This window comes from Hyalella azteca, unplaced genomic scaffold, assembly GCF_000764305.2.
Source record: "Hyalella azteca isolate HAZT.00-mixed unplaced genomic scaffold, Hazt_2.0.2 contig9540, whole genome shotgun sequence".
NCBI classification, from domain to species: domain Eukaryota; kingdom Metazoa; phylum Arthropoda; class Malacostraca; order Amphipoda; family Hyalellidae; genus Hyalella; species Hyalella azteca.
Window position 1 is genome coordinate 44450 of NW_025939609.1, and position 27074 is coordinate 71523.

A 27074-nucleotide genomic window follows, 5' to 3' on the forward strand; every position below is an offset into this window, starting at 1 on the left:
CAGGAGGTGCATGGAGGGACAGGAGGTGCATGGAGGGACAGGAGGTGCGTGGAGGGGCAGGAGGTGCATGGAGGGACAGGAGGTGCGTGGAGGGACAGGAGGTACACAGAGAAACAGCTAGGAGGGGTAGGAGGTGCATGGAGGGACAGGAGGTACACAGAGAAACAGCTAGGAGGGGTAGGAGGAGGTGCATGGAGGGACAGGATGTGCATGGAGGGACAGGATGTGCATGGAGGGATAGGAGGTGCATGGAGGGACAGGAGGTGCATGAAGGGACAGGATGTGCACGGAGGGACAGGAGGTACACGGAGAAACAGCTAAGAGGGGCAGAAGGGACAGGAGGGGCCAGGGAGGTGCATGGAGGGGCAGGAGGTGCATGGAGGGACAGGAGGGCATGGAGGGACAGGAGGGCATGGAGGGGCAGGAGGTGCATGGAGGGGTAGGAGGTGCATGGAGGGACAGGAGGTGCGTGGAGGGGCAGGAGGTACACGGAGAAACAGCTAAGAGGGGCAGAAGGGACAGGAGGGGCCAGGGAGGTGCATGGAGGTGTACCTGAGGCCCTCTTCCACGCGCCGTCCACCAGGACCGTGCGGCTGCGCTCAGCGCCGAGACTGCCGTGCACCGCCTGGGGGGGGGGGGGGTATCATTACAATTATTACTGTTATTCATCATTGTATGGGAATTGATATACATCAATTCTTCATATTTTGTATCAATTCGTTACATTTTGTTTCAATTCATCGCATTTCCTATCAATTCTTCACATTTTGTAACAATTTTCCCCATTTTTATCAACTCTTCTCATTTTGTATCAATTCATCACATTTTGCATACTATCAATAATGTGGTTATTCACGAGAACTGTGTCTTAACTGCAGACAATATATTTCCTCTAATCAGCTTATCTCTTAAATTGACTATTTAATTTTTGAAAGTGAGCCTTTAATTAAATACTGGATATTGCATTTTGCTAATTTCACTATGTCTGTAATTCGTCATTCATTAACGCGCATTTGTAATCATCGTTAATTAGTTGACTCGCTCCTAATTGTGAGATCAGCAATAATTGAATAAGGTGCTCAAAATTTAAGCCAATCAGTTGAAGCGTAAAACTAGGATACTAAATGTAATTTCAATCACCCATCTATTGTGAGAAAATAAGTTTTTCTTTCGTTGACAACAATAATAGATTCTTGACAAGAATAACCGTCTTCTAGTAAATGACTCGAAAACCAAAAGTAAATTATGAAGCTAACTAAACTCAGAAGCAAGGGAACTGAAGCTCTCATTTTCTGCCGTTATGTCGTGCATTTATGCCCATTTTTTCAGATTAATAGCTAACAGTTTCCAAATGTTTAAAGAACTTAATATAATTTATATGTGTGGTACCAAACAAATCTTCAATGCAAGTGCACCAGTAAACCTACGACCAACTCGTATATACATACAGTATGTATATTGTATAGTCTTGAAATGCCTCGTATCCTACGGAACAACTGAAATCTAGCTGTGATTTTAAGCCTACCGTTCGTTGAAAAGATTTGATCAAAAGGCCAGTCTAGTCAAGAAAAATACAAGAATCGGCGACAGGCCTATCCAGGCCTATTCTTCAGTGCCGAAGATACTATACTAATACTTATACTAACTCACCTGGCGCACGAATCCAAGATTGACAAACATTTTCTTCGTAACTGGCACGTAATACTGACGTCCCGTGTGCAGACGCCACGTGTCTCTGTAAGAAAAATTTTATTTCAGGTCCGTGAAATAATTAATATTCCCCCAAAAATTGTGCCGGCCAATTATATGAATGCTTATAATAAAGATTGTTGAGGAATTTATCTAAAATCGATATTTATTATCCCAACGACATCCTTGGCCAGGCTCTTGTCCCGTCTGGCCACCACAATGGCGGCGAATTAACTATTTGTCTTGGCCGAAATATCGTGTTGTTTTGGGCCCACGTGCGACCCACTCTTGCCGCCCTCGTCCACAGCCCCACTCTTGCTGCCCTCGTCCACAGCCCCACTCTTGCCGCCCTCGTCCACAGCCCCACTCTTGCCGCCCTCGTCCACAGCCCCACTCTTGCCGCCCTCGTCCACAGCCCCACTCTTGCCGCCCTCGTCCACAGCCCCACTCTTGCCGCCCTCGTCCACAGCCCCACTCTTGCCGCCCTCGTCCACAGCCCCACTCTTGCCGCCCTCGTCCACAGNGGGACCTCACTGACCTGGCGACGTAGACCTCAGAGACCTCACTGACCTGGCGACGTAGACCTCAGGGACCTCACTGACCTGGCGACGTAGACCTCAGGATGGAACGGAAGCTTCAGGAAGTAGCGGCCCTTGGCCACTTTTATGTTACCGCCGCCCCCGCGCCCCCTGCTGCTGGACCTCCCCCGCCCCCGTCCTGGAAAGAAGGTGAATGTCATCCAGCTGATTTATCCTGGGATCAAGCAGCTTATTAACTTTTGGTAGGAACTTTTACTGTTTATCGTAATTTTACCCTATAGTACTTGCGCCGAGAGTGAGAGCCCAATCGTTATTACTGTAGAAAAGGGAAGAAAGTTATTAGAAAAGGGAAATATTAATATTTCTGTGGAATGGTTGGTTCACTATGAAAAAAATTGTTATATAAAGTTTTCGCGCATTTAATCGCAACAAAATCAAGCGAGTTTATAAATACAATATATTTACGATTTAATAAAAAACACGATACCGCCCTTTTGCTAGGAACTTTTACTGCTAAAGAGAAAATTTCATTCATGAAGAGAAATTTTATAAAATAATGTTATTTTCTGAAGACAATAATTTGAGTCTGAGTAGAGAAATTCATCTCTGAAGCGGTCGCCGTGTTGCTCAGGAGTGCGTTTGTTTCACTTGAGGTAAACGTTTTTCTTGTAGACAAAATTTGGTTTCTTCAAAGAATTTTTTCATAAGAGTTAAGGTTTCCTCCAAAATATAACGTTTTGTTAAAAAAATTGCTGCTAAAATTATAAATCTGTTTTCGAAAAAAAATTATTCCTGATGAAAATATACTTTTAAAAAGAATTGTTAGGTTCCAATTAGAAGATTTTGCTTATAATGAAAACTATTCTTCTATGAAGACAAAGTTTGTATTCAAAGAGACTTCTATCTAAGGATAAATCTTTCATTAAAGAAAAATTTTTCTTCTTAGAAACCTTAACTCCCCGATGTTCTCGATAACATCACTTTCTACTCATAAATAATATTCCAGAATAATAAAAAATATATAGCTAATATTCTATTCTATTGATAAAAATTTTATCCAACGACGAGCGCAAACCACACGTAAAAAGTCGTTATCCTCCTGAATTGTACCGGCACAATTTGTCATTTAACGCTTGAACAAGAGAACATCGGGTCACTTGTTCGGGGCTAATAAGCGTTATTAAACGCTCGTTAACTCTAATGAACTTCAGCCTCATTTAATTATGCCAATCCCGCTACGGAATCTGATGCAGACCCAGGATTTTTTCGGGTCTCTTGGGTCTTTAACTGCGAGCCCCGGACCCAATGCTAGGTTATTCCAGTGTCTAGTAGCGGTATTCTTTCTAGAATTTGAATTTATTCATGCTTACTTGGTAGGTTTCGACCAACGAAATTAATAGGTGATGAAGTTTTAAAATAAACTCGTGTATTACAATCAATGTTCACCAACAATGGCGTTTGTGATCCGTGGTGAACCTAACATTTGCGTTGATATTATCTTTGTTTTGATATTAATTATAATGCTAGTTGTGCAATTATCCGAGCGATTTCCGCTTCTCGATTTCATAAATTACGTACATCATCGCTTTAAATCTAGACGTTACGTCAACTCTAGACGTTACGTCAACTCTAGACGTCACCTCAACTCTAGACGTCACCTCAACTCTAGACGTCACCACAACTCTAGACGTCACCACAACTCTGGACGTTACGTCAACTCTAGACGTTACGTCAACTCTAGACGTCACCTCAACTCTAGACGTTACGTCAACTCTAGACGTCACCTCAACTCTAGACGTCTTCTCATCTCTAGACGTCACCTCAACTCTAGACGTCACCACAACTCTAGACGTCACCACAACTCTAGACGTGACGTCAACTCTAGACGTTACGTCAACTCTGCCCTCTAGACGTTACGTCAACTCTGCCCTCTAGACGTTACGTCAACTCTAGACGTCACCTCAACTCTAGTCTTCATTTCGTCGAGACGTGAACACTTTAGAATCTAACGCCACAGAGCTTTAAATGATCAATGTATCAACATTAAAAATATAAATTGATCTCTTAAATCCTTATTGTCAATAAAGGTTCTTCCAAAAATTGCTCGACGCTGATCTTTATCTCGCGCAGGCCTTCGAACTGCAATAAATGTAATTTTGAATCTTGCAATACATTGAACCTCTTCTAAAATCTGACTTATCCGAAACAAAACATTAATAGTGAATTTCGTGACCTCAGGTTGTAATTCATGTTTTAACATTAAAATATTTCTTAAATCTTAAAATAGTAATTCTATTTCATTTTGAAAAAATTATTTCATTTTTTACCAAAAGTATTTTTTTGCAGAAAAAAATTAGTGAAAAATGCATTTAGCTTTGATTTGAGAGTTTGGTCGATTATACTGAAATCAATTTAGAGAATATTTGTAAACTGAAAAAAACCTTGAAAATACTTTTAAAGGTTTTTAAACCTTGAAAATATTTTTAAATATTTTTAAAATTCGTAAAAAAATGTTCGTCAGACGCAAAAAAAGTGTATATTTTAGAGCTCACCTTTTGTTTTTCTGTCGTTGAGAACAACTTCCACCTTGTCATCCTCATCATCGTCTTGTGTATCGCCCTCCGTCCTGTTCTTCCTGTTCCGTTTCCTCTGTCCCTTCCTCCTGTGTTTATTCTGTACATCTTCCACTTCCAAGCCCGTGGCCTCTGTTTTCAGAAGTCCAAATATCAGTTATTTAATAAATCCTTCAAATACATAATTTCAATTCTGAACAATTCATGAATAGTTGAACGGTCTGTGCTGTGAACGGCTTGGACTCAAATGATAGCAGTTAACGTGTCAATGGCGGTATTTTTCATGTCGGATAAACGAAGATTAGCACCAAAATAATCAAAATTATTGTGTAATATTAATGAGATTAGTCGACATTGATGCCCAACCTCTAATTAATTAATTAAGACCTTAATTGACGTTTACTAACTGGAAGCATGGCGCAATTAAATTATACTTTTAAATTCAATAGCAACTATGTGGAACTTTTTCTATTACAAAAACACAAAAGATTTAATTTTAAAATCAATTCACGAGTTAATTAAACACTCGTATATAAATTTGGTTATTTTTTCTCGCTACTCAAAAAACAATAATTTTAGAGTCGGCCATCTTTATCGTGATAAAATATCAACAAACGCGGCAAGATTCATCAGACGATCACGCCACGTGACGTTGACTCGCCTTCGTCTTGGTCGTCTGTGAACTCGTGTGCCTCGTCTGCAGCTGAGCTCAGGTCGTCGTCTGCTGTCAGTGACTCGGGCAGGCGACCAGGCGACTCGTCTGCTGCGATAATAAAAAGACGCAATACGTAAGACGTATCAAAAGACGTGCTACGTAAGACGTATCAAAAGACGTGCTACGTAAGACGTATCAAAAGACGTGCTGCGTAAGACGTATCAAAAGACGTGCTACGTAAGACGTATCAAAAGACGTTCCCTCGCTATAAAATAAGAGTTTTCTCGCTATAATATATTAATTATTCAACATGCATTCCATAATAATAATTATTCATGATGCATTTCAACTTCCTCTGGTCATACTAGTTTCAACTTGATCATTTAATTGAACTTGCGCCAGTCTCACTAGTCTTAACCTAGTCATTTGACTGAGTTGCTGTAATCTCACTATTCTTAACCTAGTAATTTGACTGAGTTGCGCCAGTCTCACTATTCTTAACCTAGTCATTTGACTAAGTTGCGCCAGTCTCACTATTCTTAACCTAGTCATTTAACTGACTTGCGCCAGTCTCACTATTTTTAACCTAGTCATTTGAGTAAGTTGCCCCAGTCTCACTATTTTTAACCTAGTCATTTGAGCAAGTTGCCCCTGTCTCACTATTCTTAACCTTGTCATTTGACTGAGTTGCGCTAGTCTCACCAGTCTCAGCCTAGTCATTTGACTGAGTTGCGTCAGTCTCACCAGTCTCAGCCAAGTGTTCATCCAAGTGTCCTGGGTGGTGAAGAGCCTTAACTGAGTCATCCAACGACTTGCAGCGACTGTTGGAGACTGAACGACTGAAGTCGGGCGACTGCAAGCAAAAGATTTTATCAGAATCAGTTGCAGAATTTGTAGACAATTTGCAACATAGTAATGCCTTGTGTACGCAACCACGCAAGGTTTGTACGCTTTTGAAATGACATGCATTTAAATTAAATGCGTGATTAGTGCATTCAAATTAATTGCGTGATTAATGCATTTAAATTAAATGCGTGATTAATGCATTTGAATTAATGTGTGATTAATGCATTTAAACTAATGCGTGATTAATGCATTTAAATTAAATGCATTGGCATGAAAGGCGTAACTGAAATCTTTTTTTTAATGCCAATGAAATTTTTCTTGATTATCCTGGAAAATTACCCTCACAGCCTATGAATGATCATGAAAGATTTCCTGTCATCGGTAGAGGAAATTTGACAAAAATTTGTCCACCTTGCCTACAAGCGATCATTTCAAAAATTAAGATTGCCTTCTTTATGTTTTCATGGATGTCCGAAATTCAGCATGAAAATTGCTACGGCAATCTGCCTATAATTTTCTAGAAAATCTGCAATCCTGCATGAAAATTGTTGAGATAAAACGACAGTAATTTAGACGGAAATCTGCACGAATATTGTTATAACACTGCCACGAATTTGAGCCGATATCTCCATGAACGTTGTTTAGATAAAGAGCGCAAAATTTCACGGAAATTTACAACGAATATATTGAGACAATCTTGCCGTTATTCTCTCAGTATTCCGCGTGGAGAATTTTCGAGATAATCAGGTTACAATTTCCTAAAAATTAGCATGAAAATTGTGAGACAATTGCCAAAAAAGTCAACGGAAATCTGAACGAAAATAGTTTAAACAATGTGCCTATACATGTCAAGGACACTTGAATATGTCATCGATGGCAGGGTGGTCAAGGCATCAGCGGCCAGCACTGTCCATCAGACGAGGTCGCATGATTGACCATCAGCTCATCAAAGAGCTTCAGTGGACACGCGTTTGCTTGCCCTAAACTCGATCAAACATGAGCTTTGCTACGTATGTTATGTTGTATTATGAAAATTCTGTTATAGCGCCCACATGTAAATAGTATTCCGTTCAGTTCTTACAAGTTACTTCGCTCTAGAACTAGTGACCATTGTTGGCATTGACACATTCACGACCAATAACTACTGTTCTCCTTGTAAAAATTCTGTAAATAGTTTCTGTATGTGTAAGACCTTCACATATGAATATATTCCCTTTACGTTACCGTTTTTCCTGTTTTATAGTAGTGTTATTTTGTTCCAGGATGCTGCGTTCTTGTTGAATAATAATGAGTTACGTCGGCTTTCGCTTACAACATGTTGCACCGGCTGCTTTGATATCAAATAAACACAATTGTTACAAGTTAAAAGTTGACATGATTGTTTTCGTTTGAAAAACAGATTCTAGATTCCGGGATTGTTATCTAGGATGTTATCTAAATGACGGATTTATTTGAATGTTTAAATGAAATGTTGAGTGACTTGGGAAGTGTGAAGTGGTGAGGGAAATGGTGGGGGAAGTGGTGAGGGAAGTGGTGAGGGAAGTGGTGAGGGAAGAGGTGAGGGAAGTGCTGAGGGAAGTGGGTCAAGTGACTCACCAGCAGCCAGTCCCCGACAGTGCAGTGACTTCTGCTGGTGCACGTATTGGTGCTGGTGCACCAACCACACCACGGTGCAGCTGGTTCACCGCTGTCTTGTGCACCAGGTGGTGCACCCAGTAAGCTGGTGCAGTCACTGCAGTTCACAGCCAAGCTGGTGCAGTGGTACACCAACACTGGGACCATGGAAGAGATGCACTTGATTTGCATACTTTATATATATGAATATGATTTGCATACTAATGAATATTTGCTTGATTTGCTTGAATTCTTTATGAATTATTTTAATTTTTTATGAATTATTATGAATTATTTGAATTATTTTAATTATTTATGAATTATTATGAATTATTTGCTTGATTTGCATACGCATGAATATTTGTGAACCATACATTTCATGCATGGTTCAAAAATGTAATGGATATTCCATGGTGCATAAATTAAACTTTTTCGCTACACAGAAATTAGGCATAAATTCATTATAGAGCAATTTCTATAAAGATCACCATTCATTAGAAAAGCTCAGTACAAATATACTTTAACGCTGCCGCCTGCATACAGATTCTATTCATGTTATAACGGTCACAGCAGCAGCAAGTGTCATGACAGAGAAATTCAATAAATAAGTAATAATTTCTATGCTATTAAATAATTTAATAAAGATGTAGTAATATCGCTGATATTAAATAATTAAATATTGATGTAATAATCTCGCAGATATTAAATAATTAAATAAAGATGTAATAATCTCGCTGAAAGTAAATAATGCAATAAATATGTAATGATCTCGCTGATATTAAATAATGTAATAAAGATGTAATAATCTCGCTGAAAGTAAATAATGCAATAAATATGTAATGATCTCGCTGATATTAACAGTTAAAGAAGCGTTTTAAGTCACAATGTAATTCATCCCAGATTACCGGCAATGTCGCCTGAATTATCCAGCGTGTATCCATCAGCAGCGCGGACTTTAGGCCGGGCCAACAAGACGCTGGGTAGATGCGAGGCTGGTGATGAGGTAGACGAAGTAGACTGGGTAGACTCTAAGCCGGGTAGAGTTGACTGTAGATTACTCCTCAGTATATCGTGAGTCGAGACAATATTAGGGTTGGTTGATGGTGATGTTGGGAGGATAGATGACGGTGAGGTTTGGAGGGTAGATGATGGTGAGTTTTGGAGGGTAGATGATGAGGTAGAGAAAGTAGACCCGATCGCACCTCTACACGTCACGCTACCCACCCCCACGCGCGCACCATCAGCCAGCGTCACCACGGAGCCCTGGTGAAAATGTGTGAATGTTAATTATATTATAATTATTGCTTGCAATCAGTACCATATTTAGTACCATAAAGAATATATGTTGAGAAATAATTGCGAACATCCTACCATAATATAACGATAATTCCGAACACCTTATTGATAATGTAAAATAAAATATGGAAATAAGAATATGGGTAGTAGAAAACACATTTGTAATTAGTAAAACTTCTATAGAATAAGCAAATATCAATAGTTAGTAGACCGCGAACGGCCACTGACTCGCTGAAGTCGAAGTGAACGTTTCAAAATGTATTGTTTCGTATTGACCTTAATTTGAAATTAAAACATCGTGACAACAAATATGAATGCACAACAGCATCTTGCACCCAGGTTTAGTGGATAATTTAAAATGAAGTCGATTTTTAAATAGATAGTAAAAACATTTAGATTGCAGTCTATATAGACCGCACGCAACCTCGCCGAGCCTAGACCGTTGCTCAGGTCATTCACTTTGTCGCATTTATTGCATAACTTATGAGCGCATAAACTGAGATGAATTATGAAATATTATAATAATTTGATTTATTTAGTTTTTTAATCCTCCCTATATTGAGTCATGTTTTTCAAATTAAAAAGGAGAATATGTCTGCTATTGTCTCGCATCACGGACGATCAGAAATAAGGTTAGTTTTGTTATATATGCCATCTGATGCTAGACAAAAATTAGAAGGCAATCCTGTTTAGACTCGGCTGATAGTAAGTATCAGTGCTAGTAAATGCACATAATAAAAATTAATACAGTGTTTTAGGAAATGAAATGTATTTTGCGTACTGATGTATGAAATTTGGCAGGTATTTGGTCCAAGGAACTCGTTACCCAGCATTTGTCAAGATTCAAGAAAGAGAACCTGAAAACTAAATTGTGTTTGGAAACCCTGAAACACTCACTGAGAACAGTTTATTGTTTCCACTCTCTGAGAACAGTTTATTCAAGTTGATCTAGTATTTGTGAAAAACCTTAAAATAAATCATAGTGAGACCCACAAAGTATCTTGGGGATAATGGTATTACTTGGCGACACAATTTGATACATTCAAATTGGAAATTTAGTTCTCCGGTATATAAAAACTTGCGAGACCTATAAAATAAACATATTTGTACCTCCTCAAAACACACAAACCTGGAAATATCCTGGCAAAGTCACAACAGCAGACGACAAAGTGGAGTATTGCCAAGCCACGTCACCAGATGGCGCTGAGTGCGCGTACGGCAAAATGTTGAAGTTCTTCAGCAGTTGGTGCGCCTGGGCCGCCATAAGCTTCGTCAGCGCCTCCGTCGATGCCGATATTTTCTTGACGTCGAACTCACACGACCAGGGCTTTTCGGTCAGGCTTTCCTGCACCGATTGTACGTGAATGAAACGGTTGGCTTTGCTGTTATTCTGTACAGTGTCTTCGTAAGTAATGGAGGGCTATGCTGTTATTCTGCACAGTGTTATCGTAAGTAACGGAGGGATATGCTGTTATTCTGCACAGTGTCATCGTAAGTAACGGAGGGCTGTGCTGTTATTCTGTACAGTGTCATCGTAAGTAACGGTGGACTGTGCTGTTATTCTGTAGTGTTATCGTAAATAACGGAGAGCTATACTGTTATTATACTCAGCGTCATAGTATGTAACGGTGGGCTATGCTGTTATTCTGCACAATGTCATCGTATGTTTGCGAATCTCTTCGGTTTCATCATATGGTCTGATTGAATTACTGGAGGATTGTATTAAATTTCAACTTTTGTACATTAAAAGAGATTCGGTGCGTAATACGATGATTGGGCAGAAGACAACATAAAGAAAAAATTCTTGAAACCCCAGATGATGTTGGACACCGTCCCATAGCACATAGGGACGATGGATGCCGTCCCATAACACATAGGGACGATGGATACCGTCCCATAACACATAGGGACGATGGATACCGTCCCATAACACATAGGGACGATGGATACTGTCCCATAACACATGAGGACGATGGATACTGTCCCATAACACCGTCCCATAACACCGTCCCATAACACCGTCCCATAATACATGGGGACAATGGAAACCGTCCCATAACACCGTCCCATAATGCATGGGACGATGCAAGCCGTCCCATAACACATGGGGACGATGGATACTGTCCCATAACACATGGGGACGGCGAGTGCCGCCCTCTGTCTCACAGGGATGTTGGAGACTGTGAAGGAGAGGCTGCCAGGGTCGCCCCCGTCCACGGCCATCACGCGGTCCCGCCCCGCAAGAACTCTGGGGCATTTGGCGGAGCCGCGTCGGGGCTCCAAACTCTGCGGGGGTTACGAACAGGATTTCATGGATATTTCCTAGACATGTACGGACAGCGAGACAGGATTAATGGCTATTTATTCGCTACGGATGGGATTTCATGGATAGGATATTTTAAGAACAGGATTGAAGACAGGATTTAATGAACTGGATATTCGTTACGGACAGGATTTAATGGATATATCCTAGGCATCACTGGTTTACATGAGAAAATTTCTATTCCGAAGCAGGAATCAAAAATTTTCGGCTAATTCATGTATTTCGAGAGCTAATTCATTGTTTTCTATTTCAATTTTATGCTTTCACAATGAGGTCTTGTGCCTGATGGTTTAATTGTTTTGACGAGCCAAAAATGATTACCCTAAATTTCCCAAACCTCTGTTCCTGATCAAATTTCCAGAAAGAATAACAAAAGGTGGCCTTCATAATAAAGACTTAGCAGGCATCACAGAACTTTCGGTCCCGCATCGTGACGCAGCGCTGGCCGCGCGTGAAATTTTACCCGCCATCATCGCGTAAGTTTCTTGCGGTGTTGGATTCTCTTGTTGGATGATTGCGGTGATGGAGGAGGGTCTGATGCGCAGAACTTCTTAAACTCCGACTTCGAGCTTTGGTTTCAGATTCCTCGACCTTATTAGCTGAAGGCTGGCTGAACTTAGTGGGTGTAGGTTGAATATGTCCAACTAAAGGCTGGGTGTAGGTTGAATATGCCAACTAGAGGCTGAGTGTAGGTTGAATATGCCAACTAGAGGCTGGGTGTAGGTTGAATATGTCCAACTAGAGGCTGGGTGTAGGTTGAATATGTCCAACTAGAGGCTGGGTGTAGGTTGAATATGTTCAACTAGAGGCTGGGTGTAGGTTAAATATGCCCGACTAGAGGCTGGGTGTAGGTTAAATATGCCCAACTAGAGGCTGGGTTTAGGTTGAATATGTCCAACTAGAGGCTGGGTTTAGGTTAAATATGTCCAACTAAAGGCTGGGTGTAGGTTGAATATGTTCAACTAGAGGCTGGGAGTAGGTTGAATATGCCCAACTAGCGGCTGGGTTTAGGTTGAATATGCCCGACTAGAGGCTGGATGTAGGTTGAATATGCCCAACTAGAGGCTGGGTGTAGGTTGAATATGCCAACTAGAGGCTGGGTTCAGGTTGAATATGCCCAACTAGAGGCTGGGTTCAGGTTGAATATGCCAACTAGAGGCTGAGTTAAGGTTGAATATGCCCAACTAGAGGCTGGGTTAAGGTTGAATATGCCCAACTAGAGGCTGGGTTTAGGTTGAATATGTTCAACTAGAGGCTGGGTTTAGGTTGAATATGCCCAACTAGAGGCTGGGTTTAGGTTGAATATGCCCAACTGGAGGCTGGGTGTATGTTGGACATACCCTATTAGGTGCAAAGGAGCATGGAACCATGCATGAAGCTGGTGCATTGGTTGTAGACTGGTGGTTTCCTTGGTAGTTCAACAGGATCAAGTGATGTCATCTTAACGAATCTCGTGCAATAAAAGTCATCTTGAAATTCCTCCTGATTTTGATTTGTAACATCAATAGGAAAATAAGAGCGGTTCAGCTATTTGTGATGTCCTCACAAGCCACAGCCTTGACAAAGTCTTCACAGGCCTCAGCATTGACCATGTCCTCACAGGCCACAGCCTTGACCAAGTCCTCACAGGCCACAGCCCTAATGTCCTCAGTGATCACAGCCCTGGCAATGTCCTCACAGACCGCAACCCTGATGATGTCCTCACAGGCCACAGCCCTGACGATGTCCTCACTGGAGTTGTCCTCTAATTCGTCTCTTTGGCTACTAACTTTTTTGTGCCATTCATGAGCCAGTATATAGGCTTGTTCGTCAGCACCAGTCGTGCCATTCATAGCTTGTCGTCGTTTCGATAGTACGACTTGTGAAGGAACTTTAATGTTGTGTCCACATACATCCAGAGCACAATGTTGCTACTCGCTACTGCAGTAGGATTTGGTTGGGTGGTTGGAAAAGCGGGAGTTGTTGCTCTAAAATTGGTAAATATGGGGTGAGTGGGTATGACCTGGTGAGTGGGTATGGTTCTGAGTGGGGTACAGTTTGGCGACCGCGGTTACATGTGGGACCTAAGGGGGACGGTTGTGCACGAGTGGAAACTGCTGAAGATGTGAAGGAGTACTTGAGTGTGTGGAGGCACGGTCAGTGATGAGTGGGGAACAGCCAGGGTTATGGATTCTTTCGAATCTTTGCACTAGTACAGCTTTCAGATTCTGTACAATACAGGATTAGAACATGAACCTGGACATTAGCTGTCCGGACGCAACCCAAGATTTTGGGAAGCTCATTAATTGTTCGTGCGAGCAGGTGGAACGTGGACAATCACCAAATTTTCACACGGTCAAGATACGGTATATAAAAAATCTATGTATCTGACCAGGTACAGCTTTCTTAGCCTAAAAAGTCTTTCCGATCTTAAGTAAATTTCGGCTTTTCAATAAGTTATAAGATTTTAGTTGTTGAAAAAGCTTTCAGCCCTACAAAATATTCACCCTAAAAAGCTAACAAAAGAGATATAATTTTTATCAATAATTTATTTTGAAAAGGTACGACATGCTTTGGTTTAATTAAAACTGACTTATGGGTATGAGAAGCGGTCAGAGATTAACGGGGATGGTTGGAGGTGAATAAGTTAGTCCTGGGTGAGTTGGGTTGGTATATGGTCCTGGGTGAGTAAAGTAGAGATGGGTGATGGTAAGGGTGATGGGGTGGGAGAAGGTGGAGGGTGATGGGATGGGAGAATGTGGAGGGTGATGGGATGGGAGAAAGTGGAGGGTGATGGGATGGGAGAAGGTGGAGGGTGATGGAGTAATGGGATGGGAGAAGGTAGAGGGTGATGGGATGGGAGAAGGTGGAGGGTGACACATGTAACATCAAAGCGTAACGCTACGTCAACACTTGCCAGTTACACAGGCGCTAAAAATTTCACTGTAAAATTCCAGCAAATTGCGCTTTGATGATGAGAGGCAACGCAACATCTGCCAGAGATTGACCAGGCGATCTGCTAATGATGTGTCCGAGATCATTTGAGAGTAATTTATGCCAACTTTATAATAAGTCAGAGATTTGTCAGAAATCCATCAGAGATCAATCAGAGATCAGTTAGAGATCAGTCAGAGATCAGTCGGAGATCAGTCGGAGTTCAGTCAGAGATCAGTCAAGAGATAAGCCAGAGATCAGCCAGAGATCGGTCAGAGATCAGTCAGAGATCAGTCAGAGATCAGTCAGAGATCAGTCAGAGATCAGTCAGAGATCAGTCAGAGATCAGTCAGAGATCAGTCAGAGAGAGATCAGTCAGAGATTAGTCGGAGATCAGCCAGAAATCGGTCAGAGATCAACCAGAGATCAGTCAGAGATCAGTCAGAGATCAGTCAGAGATCAATCGGAGATCAGACAGAGATCGGCCAGAGATAAGTCAGAGATCAGTCATAGATCAGTCAGTGATTAGTCAGAGATCAGACAGAGATCTGCTAGAGATAACCCAGAGATCGCTCAGAGATCCGTCCGCTATTATACATAAGCCATCTATTCATCATAAAATCATTAACTGGGAGCCAACAAGTGATGCCAGTCTCTCAAATATAAATTAATGTGTGTGATGGCTGTCATTATAGTTCATACTAACGAGTAATTTCAATCGCATTAATATAAACATATTTTTAGTTATTCAGGCTTACATATATCAATTGTACTTTCGGCCTCTATAGTTTTATATCATTTTGTAATTCAGCCAATATAGTGTTACATCATTGTGTAATTCAGCTTCCTGTATATTTATTCACTGCGTAATTTATAGTTTCATGTATATTTCAGCCCCTTTATCTCATAATTATTATGTAAATATAGTCACTATTGCTCTATAGTTACTTAAACAATCACCAATAATTAATTCAAATTAAAATAAAACGAACTTCGAAGTCAAAATTCCTGCCAAAAGTTACTGAAATAAATGAAGTAGAGATTTCAACGTAGTCTCCATTTTTCAACTTGGCAGATAAATGGACAAAAGTTGAATGAGTTTCAACACGCGCCGTCGATGCGGCTCACGTGGATCATGAAAACCAGCCTGTAACTTTCACCAACTTTCATGGGAACTTTCCTGATGGAAAGTTCAACGTGAAGGAATAACAGAGAAGGAGTAACACGAAACATAGCGTGGCTCTCATGTTCCCGCTGAAAATATATACAAGTTCTATTGTTTAATTAAGTGAAGATTATAATATATTGAAATATTTAGAAATACATGACAATTTCGGGACATATAAATATATACAAGTTCTATTATTTAATTAAGTGAAGATTATAATATATTGAAATATTTAGAAATACTTGACAATTTCGGGACATATTATTTAAAATAGAAAGCAGAAATGTTCGTATTGACCTTCTTCTTGCGCAGTTGATTATTAATAAATGACATGCTAATTAAGTGCAGCAGATTATTAACTGCTATTAATAAATGACAATTTGAGGAGTTCTAGTAAATACATTTGAGGTATTTCTACTGCATTACGTTAGGTATTACTGATTTATTGCGCTGCCTTTTAATACGGTACTGCTCTAGATTGTAATGTGGTATTGCGCTTTGTATTTAGGCTGTATTGAAATTGTTATTATTGAGGTATTTTGACAGGTAGATTAATGCAGTATTAGGTTAGTATTGATGCGGTATTGCGCTCAGGTTAAAATAATTACAAGGTTATTAACAGCAGTTCATCTCAATGAAAAAAAAAACAAGAAATTAGAGGTTTTAGGATCGGAGAGTTTGAAATTTTTGCATTTATTTTCATTTAGTGAATGAATGAATGCAGGGGGCTGATGAATGATGAAAAATAGAGTGATGAATAATATGTGTTGTGATGAATAATAGAGTGTTAATGATGAATAATGATGATGAATGAGGAATAATAGAGTGTTGGATACTCACGGAGTGGTGATGAATGATTGCATCACTCGGGCAAGTTCTGGTTCTAATGCTGAGTGGATGAGCGCAATATTGTGATGAGGAACACCACGCGCAGCCACCACCACCACCATCACCACCAGATCTAATTTTTCCAGCGCCTGTGGGTATTTCCAACCGACACATAACGACTACATTAATTTTAAAATCGCACGATAAAAGCAATGAATCTAGTAACAATTAACAATCCTACTTCACAGTCGTCAGTTTTGTCAGCATTAAATATTTTAATGGTGTTGTTTAATGTACAGTAATGTAATATGTACAGGATCATACTGTTTCAACAAAATATATACGAGATCTTACTGCATCAACAAAATATATATGAGATCTTACTGCCTCAACAATATATATACGAGATCTTGCTGCCTCAACAAAAACATAACAACGGTACCGCCTCGCAAACAAAATGAATACTTAATAAAATATATCCTGAATTTCATTAGCATAGAAATTTAACTGCAGTAAAGAGCCAAGAAATATATTTGAACGGCTTTAGGGTCGCCAAGTTCAAGTCATTTGTCGCAATAGAATATTCCCTACAGGATATTACCTACAATATTTAGAATATATTCCCTACAATATTTAGGATACATTCCTTACATAACCTGTATATGTAGGGATATATATGTAAATATAGGGAATATATCCTGTAGGATATATTCCCTACAGCATTTAGGCTATATAGTCGCTGCACGCGGTGAGCCACGCGCACGCGTCGCCGCCCTCCTGCGACGCGTTGTGCGCGTCTGCGGCCTGCGGGTTAACTTAATTAACTTGACTTAACTTAATTAACTAACTTAATTAATTCAGTTAGGTTAATTAATTAAATTAATTAACTTAACTCAACTTAACTTAACTCAATTAATTCAGTTATGTTAATTAATTAACTAAATTAACTTAACTTAACTAATTAACTTAACTTAACTTTAACTTAATTAACTTAACTTAATTAATTCAGTTAGGTTAATTAATTAACTTAACTCAACTTAACTTAACTTAATTCAGTTAGGTTAATTAATTACCCTAATTAACTTTACTTAACTAATTAACTCGAATTAACTTTTACTTAATCAAATTAAACTTAACGGCCTGCGACGTGTTGTGCGCGTCTGCAGCTTGCGGGGGGCGAGGTGATGAAGGGGCGATGGTGAGGTGATGAGGGGGTGATAGTGAGGTGATGGTGATGAGCTGTTGATGGTGAACTAATAGTGTTGAGTTGAAGAAACGATAAGGTGCTTGTACACGAGGTAGATCTGACAAATGCCAAATGTCTGCCGCTTGGTCCGGCAAGTAAGCTTAGACACGAGGCAAGTTTAAGGTGCCGCCGTGCCGGTATATATATTCGTTACCGGCACGGCGGCACTTTAAACTTGCCTCGTGTCTAAGTTTACTGGCCGGATAGACACCAAGCGGCAGACATTTGGCAACTGTCAGGTCTACTAGCCATCTGCACTGTCCTCGTTTACAGGAAACTATAGTGACAAGGTAAACAGCCGATTGTGGTGTAATGAAGGGCATGATAGTGATAATAAGGTCAGCTGTTAGTGATGAGGTGCAGAGTTTCTATGATGCAATACAGAGCTGTTAGTAACGAGATAGTGAGCAGTAGTTCAATTGTGCGTTAACACGTTGACTACGAAGTGGTACACATGAGTACCACGAAATGTATTTCTCCAGGACGTAGTGGTACATAATTCAGGTTGCCTAAAATCAGCCTAATCCGCGAACAAAAAAGGCCAAAAAAGGCCGATAACTCAATATATACAGGGTGCGGCGTGGGAACTTACTCTTTTAAAAAAATCACAAAGTAAAAAGTATTAAAGATAGCGTTTTAATTCTTTCTTTTTTACAAAGAGCTACATTTAAAGTTTCGTTGGGTTTACTTACAAGTTTAATTCTTGAATATTACATCTTGTAGGTGAAAACGCGCGCTCCTCTCTCGACCACTGCATGGTCGCAACTGAACTGAGTGGACGAAAAACTTCATAGCCCGCGCACCATATTGCGCATGGCGCCACCTTCCTAGGACTAATGGCCGCCACGTGGCGCGCAATTCAAATAAGTAAGTTCCCGCGCCGCACCCTGTACTAGTTTATTTGTAGGTTCCACTATAAAAATTCCATTTATTTTCTTTTTGCAGTATTTACAATTCAATTAGGAAGTATCCCTATTATAAATTTTAGCCGGGCAACGCAATTGAGAAAAACTAAATCACGGAATTTGTCCGGAAAAAATGACCGTCTGGCAACCCTGTTTAAAAACAGTACAAAAATGAAATAATATAACAAGATGAAGCAATCGGAATCAATGTGTTAAAGAGCTGGTAAGGACGGCCGTTATCCGCTTCACCTTCATAAATAAAGCATGAATGATATACCGCTGCAACTTCATGATATACTGCTTTACCTTCATAAATTAATCGTCAATGATATACCGTTTCACCTTCATAAATAAAGCATCAATGATATACCGCTTCAATTTCATGATAAACATATACTGCTTCACCCTCATAAGTAAAGCATCAAAGATATACCGCTTCACCTTCATAAATAAAGCACGAATGATATACAGCAATGCTTTATAAGCAACGTCGCACCTGAACCTCAGGCGTAGGCATGGGCAGAGGTACGGTTGCCGCCCCCGACTTGAGGGCGCGGGAGCCCTCGTGGAACAGCGGCTTCAAGAACACGTCGAACACGAACTGTTCCAGGGGGAACTCCTGCAGATTGTTCCTTCTTTGATCACCTGTAGCCCGGGCCGGACCTGGACCCGGGGATTTGGAGGGGAAGGAGGAGTTTACGCTGTAATATTCGGTGGGATGACATCCTCCGGGGGTGAAGGATAGGCTGTCCAGTGCGATGTCCCCCTCGCTGCCTGCCCCGCGGGTGGCGCGGACCTGATGGCATGGAACAACACATGCAGTCGAGTAAAATTAATAAAATGTAATTCATTACAATAATACTAATAAAATAGATAATAATAAATAATTAATAATTCAAACAACGTGTCTCGAAATAATACCATATAGGGACAAATGTTGAATGTTAATGTTTCGGGGGCATTACTTAGATTCCCAGCACTTTTATAGAATCTAGACTTCGCCCACTACTGAGGTCTTGTGTAGCGTGATGTTGTCCATGCTGGCTCAGGTCTAGTACTGTTCCATCAATTTCTATCACGTCAAGTGAATATTACGTCTGAATTATAATGAATGGAATGAGACGCCTGATTGACATGTGCCCGGACAGCTCTGGTAATCCGACGAACGCCGGACGTACATGCAAGTGACAGTGTCTTTTAAAAAGAAACTATTGCCATTTAAGACGTACACTTGACATTGTCATATATAAATTAATTATAACCACTATCTCAGAACGTACATCTGACACTGTCTTATATAGATAAACTATAACCATTCACGACGTAAAAGTGACGTTGTCTTATACAAGTAAACTATAAACATTCATGACGTACCTGTGACGTTGTCCTATATAAGTGACGTTGTGACGTGTATAAGTGACGTAAAAGTGACGTTGTCTTATATATGGAAGCTATGACTATTCATGACGTACATGTTACGTTGACCTATACAAGGTAACTATAACAGTAGCTAGCAAAAGGGGTGTATCGTCACACTTTCCATAAACAGCTTAAATCATAGGTCACCACAATCATTTACCCTCAAATCTTACCCAACAAAATTAAACAATTACCTTCAATATTATTAAGAACAATTACCCCCAAATCTGCATAAACAGCTTAACAGGATCATTTACCACGAATCTTGCCCAACAAAATTAACCAATTACAGTAATTGGTTAATTTTGTTGGGCAAGATTCGTGGTAAATGATCCTGTTAAGCTGTTTATGCAGATTTGGGGGTAATTGTTCTTAATAATATTGAAGGTAATTGTTTAATTTTGTTGGGTAAGATTTGAGGGTAAATGATTGTGGTGACCTATGATTTAAGCTGTTTATGGAAAGTGTGACGATACACCCCTTTTGCTAGCTACTTATAACCATTCACGACGTACCTGTGACGTTGTCTCAAATAAATAAATTATAACTATTCACGAAATACTTGTTACAATGCTTCGTAGAATGAAGTGGTACTCATTTACGATCAGCAACACGATAACGTTGGCAAATAACTGGAGTTTTTCTACGCGGTCTCACAGATCATACAGTTTTGCTACAGCAACATTCACATGTACACGTCTAGGAAATAGATGTAAAAGGCCGTATCGCAGCAGTTGAAATGTCTAATGGAAATAAGGCTTTACTGGAGTTTGTCTCAAAGTCTCCAATACAAGTTTCACTTTGATTTACTGCTCCATCATGATAAATTTTTTTCACATAGTGTCGCACGGCTCTCGGCCGTCATTATATTCTCTATAAAAAGAGAATATACTACTACTCACTATAAAAATATATTAATCTCGCGTTCTCCAAAGTCAAGATAATTATTAATCTAAAAATTTCTTTTATATAATTGATCTTAATATTTATGAATAAAGGGATTCTAACGCAAAAACACTCATTAGTGTTTGATGCTCATTCAATTGTGAGTTGGCTATATTCATGAGTGAACGATTTCAGCGACCTTCTGAAATTCATAGGGGTGAATATTCAATACTATTTACAGACATGAAGCGGTGAATGGAGAGCACCAATTACAGTTATAGGCTTTATTGTACCATACAAACTTCATAGTTCAAAAGCATTGGTTTTCACAGGGAAACCAAATAAATATTCATGAACAGTTATTAGGTAATCACTAGATTATTGGAAATAAACTAGATTATTGGAGTATCACAGAAAATCTTACCACGATAACGAAAGGTGCGCTAGGATCAACTAAATGTTCAGGATCGATGGAGATCCTTGAGGACAACCACGACAGTCCTTTGGATCCGACTGTACTGTAGAGTACAGTCTCGTGCACCCCGTGACCTGCGACTGTACGCGAAATTTTTATGTAATAAAGGCATGACTGTTGCTGAACCGTAATAATGAATGAGGGAGTTGAAAAAATATTAAGCGCGGTAACAGGACTGGTGGAAATGCATGAAGGAAGATAATGTATGTTGGGTAGGAGTAAGAAACAGTTTGTGAGATGATGTTAATGAAAAGTAGGTTGGTGGTGGGAAATAAAAATGATTACCTGTTATATCGGTTATGTTCATTACATCACTCGTGCCTGTTACATCGCTAAAATCACTTAAATGGCTAATGTTCTTAGGATAGTTAGCTGAAGCTAAATTATAAGATGTCAAAGCACACAATTAAAGGTTAGGGAGATTCAGGCTCAGACTACGGGTGTGACTTAAGTTTATTGTTCGCGAACACAGAGTTGGTGCTGAACTGAACCCAGGAGCAAGTTTATGCGACGAGGTTGACACCGAACATGAACATGTTTCTTTAGTGAATTAATTTGAGAAATTTGGATCGCTGCAGGCCAGGGTGCTAAGGTGTATTACTCATACATGTTATAGCACAATTTTCTAACATAATTTTCGAAAAGGTAAAATTATAAAATGGCATATTTTTTAATAATTAGAATTTTAAATTTTACATGCATTGTTTAAAGCAAAACTAATTATGAACGGACACACAGTACATAGTGTCAATAAATTCTAGGGGACAGTGAGTGAAATAATGAACACAAATTTGACGCGGTGAATCATATAGTGAAAATTTATAAACTTATCAGAGATAAAATGAATTTTTAACTAAGATTAGCTGTGTGCAATGGATAAGCAGCTTCGAGTACAAAAAGTATTATAAATAAGCGTAGGAATAAATGATCATTTAAATCCGCACACAATTGTTTCTTGCCAATTATATAGGCTATACTATTTCCACTTATTATCTATATTTAAATTCATCATTTAACTTATATCCTAATCTTTATTTATGATCAAATTTAAATTCATCATAAAACTTATATCCTAATCTTTATTTATGATCAAATTTAAATTCATCATCAAACTTATATCCTAATCTTTATTTATGATCAAATTTAAATTCATCATCAAACTTATATCCTAATCTTTATTATGATCAAATTTGAATTCATCATAAAACTTATATCCTAATCTATATTTATGATCAAATTCATCATAAAACTTATATCCTAATCTTTATTTGCATTCATATCACAAGATAATTTCTGCAATATGTGAGAGGAAATATGTACCACCTTACCTGTCTGGCGCAGCAGCACTGACAAGCGGTTGACGTGAGCCCCGAACAGGAACTTGTAGAACCTGAAGAAGATTACGTGAAGGGTTAATTTAATGGACATGATGTTCACTTCATCTGCACTTTCTTGCACAGCCTGAACAAGATTATGTGAAGGGTTAATTTAACGTACATGATGTTCACTTCATATTCACTTCCCTGCACAGCCTGGGCAAAGTGATGCCAAGGTTTAATTTAAGGTACATGATGTTTATTTAATGTTCACTTCCTTGTACAGCGCGAGCAAAGTGATTCAAGAGTTTAATTTAACGTACATGATGTTCACTTCATCTTCACTTCCTTGCACAGCCTAAGCAAATGAACGCCAAAGTTTAACTTAACGGGTTTGAGTTCACTTCAACTTCACTTCCCTATGCAGCCCGAAAAAGATGATGCCAAGGTTCAATTTTAACGCACAATATGCGTAAAAATTAACTTCACACTGAAGCCTCACATGTCCTAAAGCTGACTGCTTTCCACTCATTTTATTGCTCGCACTTAAGTTCACGGCCAACACTGGAACTTAAGTCTCACACTGAAGTCTCCAGCTCCCGCCACAGCCCCCGGCCGCTGCATGGAACTAATTACAGCGTCCGGACTCATAACGTCGCGATGTCCGTAAAGTCGCTTCAATAACGCCACGAAGCTCAAACTTTTCACATCTCGTTCCTAAGCGGGAATTTTGGTGGCTGTTTCTGCTATACGAGGCGAAGGGCTACGTACATTGCCATGCCAGATTCAAGTCTGTTCTGCCATCTAACTTTGTTATTGCTGTATAAGTCAACATAATAGACGTCGGTGACTTGGAATGGGAAATTATTCCACGGTTGTTCAATCGACAACATAAAACGTGATTGAATTTGACGGATTTTTCCGTATATGTCGAAAATCTCCAGCATGTAACTCGTTAAACTTCGCCACGAACTTAAGAAGGAACTGGCAACTGGAGTTCGCATTCACAAAGCCCTTTCATATCTGGCTGAATATTTTATAACATCAAGAGACAGATTCGAAAGCTTAACTCGTAAAATTTCCATCAGCACTAAAAATTTGAAGTTTGAAGAAAATTCAAACTTTACCAAACTGTCCAATATTTGTACTCAGGATTAGCATGCTTATGAGGCTGGATAACGTTTTTAGTTTAGTAATTTACATGGATGTTTGTGGTGGTAAATCTATTGTATTACACGGCTCATCGCAGGGGCAAATGCATTGTATTACACGGCTCTTCGCAGTGGCAAATGTATTGTATTTCACGGATTTTTCTGGTGGCAAATGCATTGTATTACACGGCTTTTTCTGGTGGCAAATGCATTGTATTACACGGCTTTTTCTGGTGGCAAATGCATTGTATTACGCGGCTCTTTATGGTAGCAAATGTATTGTATTACATGGCTCTCTGTAGTGGCAAATGTATTGTATTACACGGCTCTTCGAAGTGGCAAATGTATTGTATTACATGGCTCTATATGGTGGCAAATGCATTGTATTACACGGCTATTCATGGTGGCAATTACATTGTACATTACACGGCCCTTTGTGGTGGCAAATGTATTGCATTACACGGCTTTTTCTGGTGGCAAATGCATTGTATTACACGGCTCTCTGTAGGGGCAAATGTATTGTATTAAACATCAAGTAGATGAAAGAAGCCCATTTTTTTAATCATGAGTATAAAGATTCTAATGGGCAGGAAACAATTTCTTGTAAGGTAAGTTAAATTTGTGCACAGCAGTTCTCATTGCAAGTAATGTTATTATTCATTTTATTTATCATAATGTACGCAAGTTAGAGAACAGATTTATTTCTCTGACCACACAAATAATTAATTTCTCTGACCTCACAAATCATTAATTTATCTGATCTCACAAATGAAACATTTCCCTGATAACCTTTAATTTTGAAAGAAAGAAATGAAATCTATGCAGCAAAATATAATTGTTCTCTGAAAACTTCGATTAGAATGTGGCACATAAAATGGCATGTCACCCACGAAGAGTTTCATCTAGAATTTTAAATTTGATCGTTCGTTAATGTTCTGATGTTTTGAACAGAGAATGCATGAAATGAAAAATAGTTGAAGATGTTCAACGTTGATAGTTTTCTGTCTTAAATTAACGTGAAATTATTTCAATCTCACCTGAAGCAAATAGAGGAATAACTGCTGAGGTCACGGCCTTCATTACCAGCAATAAGCTCTTCGAAAATCCCTGATGTGTTGCCTCTGTTTGGCTTCAAAAGTTCTTCAACGTTCCCGTTTTGGTTTTCAACGTTCCCGTTTTGATTTTCAACGTTCCCGTTTTGGTTCTCAACGTTCCCGTTTTGATTTTCAACTTTCTCATTTAGATGTTCGGTATTCTTGCTTTGGTTTTCAGTATCGGAATTGGGATTTTTGCATCCCAAATTATTAACTTTTGTCGAGGACGGAAGCAGCAAGACTGGACTGACCAAATCCGCAAAATCGCCGCTTTCACCGAAGAGAGAATCAGCGAAGATGAACCCAGACGTGCGATGGCCTGATGTTCCTGCTCAACAGCATTCAAATTAAACTGCATTTGACCTCAACGGCAACAATCCAATTGCGGCAAATATTTTTACTAATAAGCGGTGATTTTTGTGTAGCCGAGAGCCTTTAGAAGGGATGGGGCCCTTATCACCATTATAAGAAGGGTTGGGGCTCTTATCACCATTATAAGAAGGGTTTGGGCTCTTATCACCATTATAAGAAGGGTTGGGGCTCTTATCACCATTATGAGAAGGGTTGGGGCTCTTATAATCATTATAAGAAGGGTTGGGGCTCTTACATTATAAGAAGGGTTGGGGCTCTTATCATCATTTTGAGAAGGGTTGGGGCTCTTATAATCATTATAAGAAGGGTTGGGGCTCTTATCACCATTATTAGAAGGGTTGGGGCTCTTATCATCATTTTAAGAAGGGTTGGGGCTCGTATCACCATTATAAGAAGGGTTGGGGCTTTTATCACCATTATGAGAAGGATTAGGGCTCTTATCACCATTATAAGAAGGGTTGGGGCTCTTTTCATCATTATAAGAGGGGTTGGGGCTCCTATCATCATTTCAAGATGGGTTGGGGCTCTTATCATCATTATAATAAGGGTTGGTTCTCATATCACCATTATAAGAAGGGTTGGGGCTCTTTTCATCATTATAATAAGGGTTGGTTCTCATATCACCATAATAAGAAGGGTTGGGGCTCTATTCACCATTATAAGAAGACAGTTTCCTAGGGTTGGAAGACTAGCGTGGAACTACAGACATCCAAATGTAATGGATAGACTGAATAGATAGATTCAGTCTGAAATAGAACTGAACTGAACTGAAAAATAGATTAAGTCAGCTACTTGATCCCACTTCTGCGCAATCGTTCGATAACTTGAACTTTTGATTAACTTGATCTATTGATTCTTACGTATGTGCTAGTTTGTTGTTTGTGTTGTTATGGAGTTATCGTGCCTGTACGGCCTATGCAATGATTATCGTAATACTTCCCCTTCTAGCTTTATTATTCACTTCAGGCCAAACGTGGACAGCTTCAGGTTCCGGAAATCTACGCGTATTTTAGGAGTAAAATGGACTTTCTACCGTAGCAGTTGAACATAAGTTACTAAATATGATTCATTCCATATTCGCTCTATCTCATTAGCATTTAAATAAACTATTTAATATATGAGAAATATCAAAAATCTGACAAGTATTTCTAATATCTACAGCTCACAGCGAGCGCTGTTGCGACCGAGTCTAGTCTTCATAAACGACATAATTTTGCACGGTCGCATAAAACCTTATTCGCGGTTAAACTCAAAGTGCTCTTGCCTTCGACTGCTTCATAACTTTAATATTTATAAATGCGTCCCGAATTCTCAAGCGATGCTGGAAGCTCCTAAATTCATAGCCCACCGTCGGTTCCAATTAAAATCCCGCGTGTACTGAAGGTTAATACCTCTACCTGCTGGTAGTGGCCAAGGCTGGTCGTAAAGACCTGAACACCTGGAGCAGCGTGGACCAGCTGGCATCATATTTTACGCGCAGGTGCAATATAATCGTAAAATTCAAGGTTAAATTCAAGCAATAAAAGCTGTGTCTGTAAGCGGAGCAACCTCCCATTATTGGGCACGGCGGCCAGCAGTGTTTGCTTCCAGAATCTAGAAAATTTCAGTTTAGTTTCACTTGCAGTAGCTAAGATTTCATGGATGTGGGTGATGGGTGATGTGTGGTGGACTACTTGCGATGGGTGATGTGTGATGGACTGCTTGTGATGGGTGATGTGTGATGGGCAACTCGTGATGGGTAACTTGTGATGGGCAAATTGAAAATTC

The 27074-nt window shown here is 39.6% G+C and overlaps 2 protein-coding genes across 2 annotated transcripts in view; both read right to left on the bottom strand.

Moving 5' to 3' along the window:
- The window catches only part of LOC108681613, an 18288-nt gene extending 1692 nt beyond the window's left edge, over window positions 1-16596 (bottom strand). The window contains exons 1-11 of the mRNA XM_018170663.2: window positions 16457-16596; window positions 11379-11498; window positions 10342-10557; window positions 8822-9179; window positions 7899-8074; window positions 6201-6309; window positions 5463-5564; window positions 4781-4933; window positions 2292-2406; window positions 1651-1735; window positions 553-625 (exon numbers count right to left, since the gene is read on the bottom strand). Coding sequence (XP_018026152.1) covers window positions 553-625; window positions 1651-1735; window positions 2292-2406; window positions 4781-4933; window positions 5463-5564; window positions 6201-6309; window positions 7899-8074; window positions 8822-9179; window positions 10342-10557; window positions 11379-11435 — 1444 coding nt within the window. The 5' untranslated portion in view covers window positions 11436-11498; window positions 16457-16596. The remainder of the gene's footprint in view (window positions 1-552; window positions 626-1650; window positions 1736-2291; window positions 2407-4780; window positions 4934-5462; window positions 5565-6200; window positions 6310-7898; window positions 8075-8821; window positions 9180-10341; window positions 10558-11378; window positions 11499-16456) is intronic.
- A 571-nt stretch (window positions 16597-17167) lies between these two features.
- The window catches only part of LOC108681611, a 67231-nt gene continuing 57324 nt past the window's right edge, over window positions 17168-27074 (bottom strand). The window contains exons 27-32 of the mRNA XM_047882040.1: window positions 25187-25263; window positions 22703-22835; window positions 21324-21454; window positions 19092-19391; window positions 17582-17683; window positions 17168-17248 (exon numbers count right to left, since the gene is read on the bottom strand). Of these exons, the coding sequence (XP_047737996.1) occupies window positions 17168-17248; window positions 17582-17683; window positions 19092-19391; window positions 21324-21454; window positions 22703-22835; window positions 25187-25263 (824 nt within the window). The remainder of the gene's footprint in view (window positions 17249-17581; window positions 17684-19091; window positions 19392-21323; window positions 21455-22702; window positions 22836-25186; window positions 25264-27074) is intronic.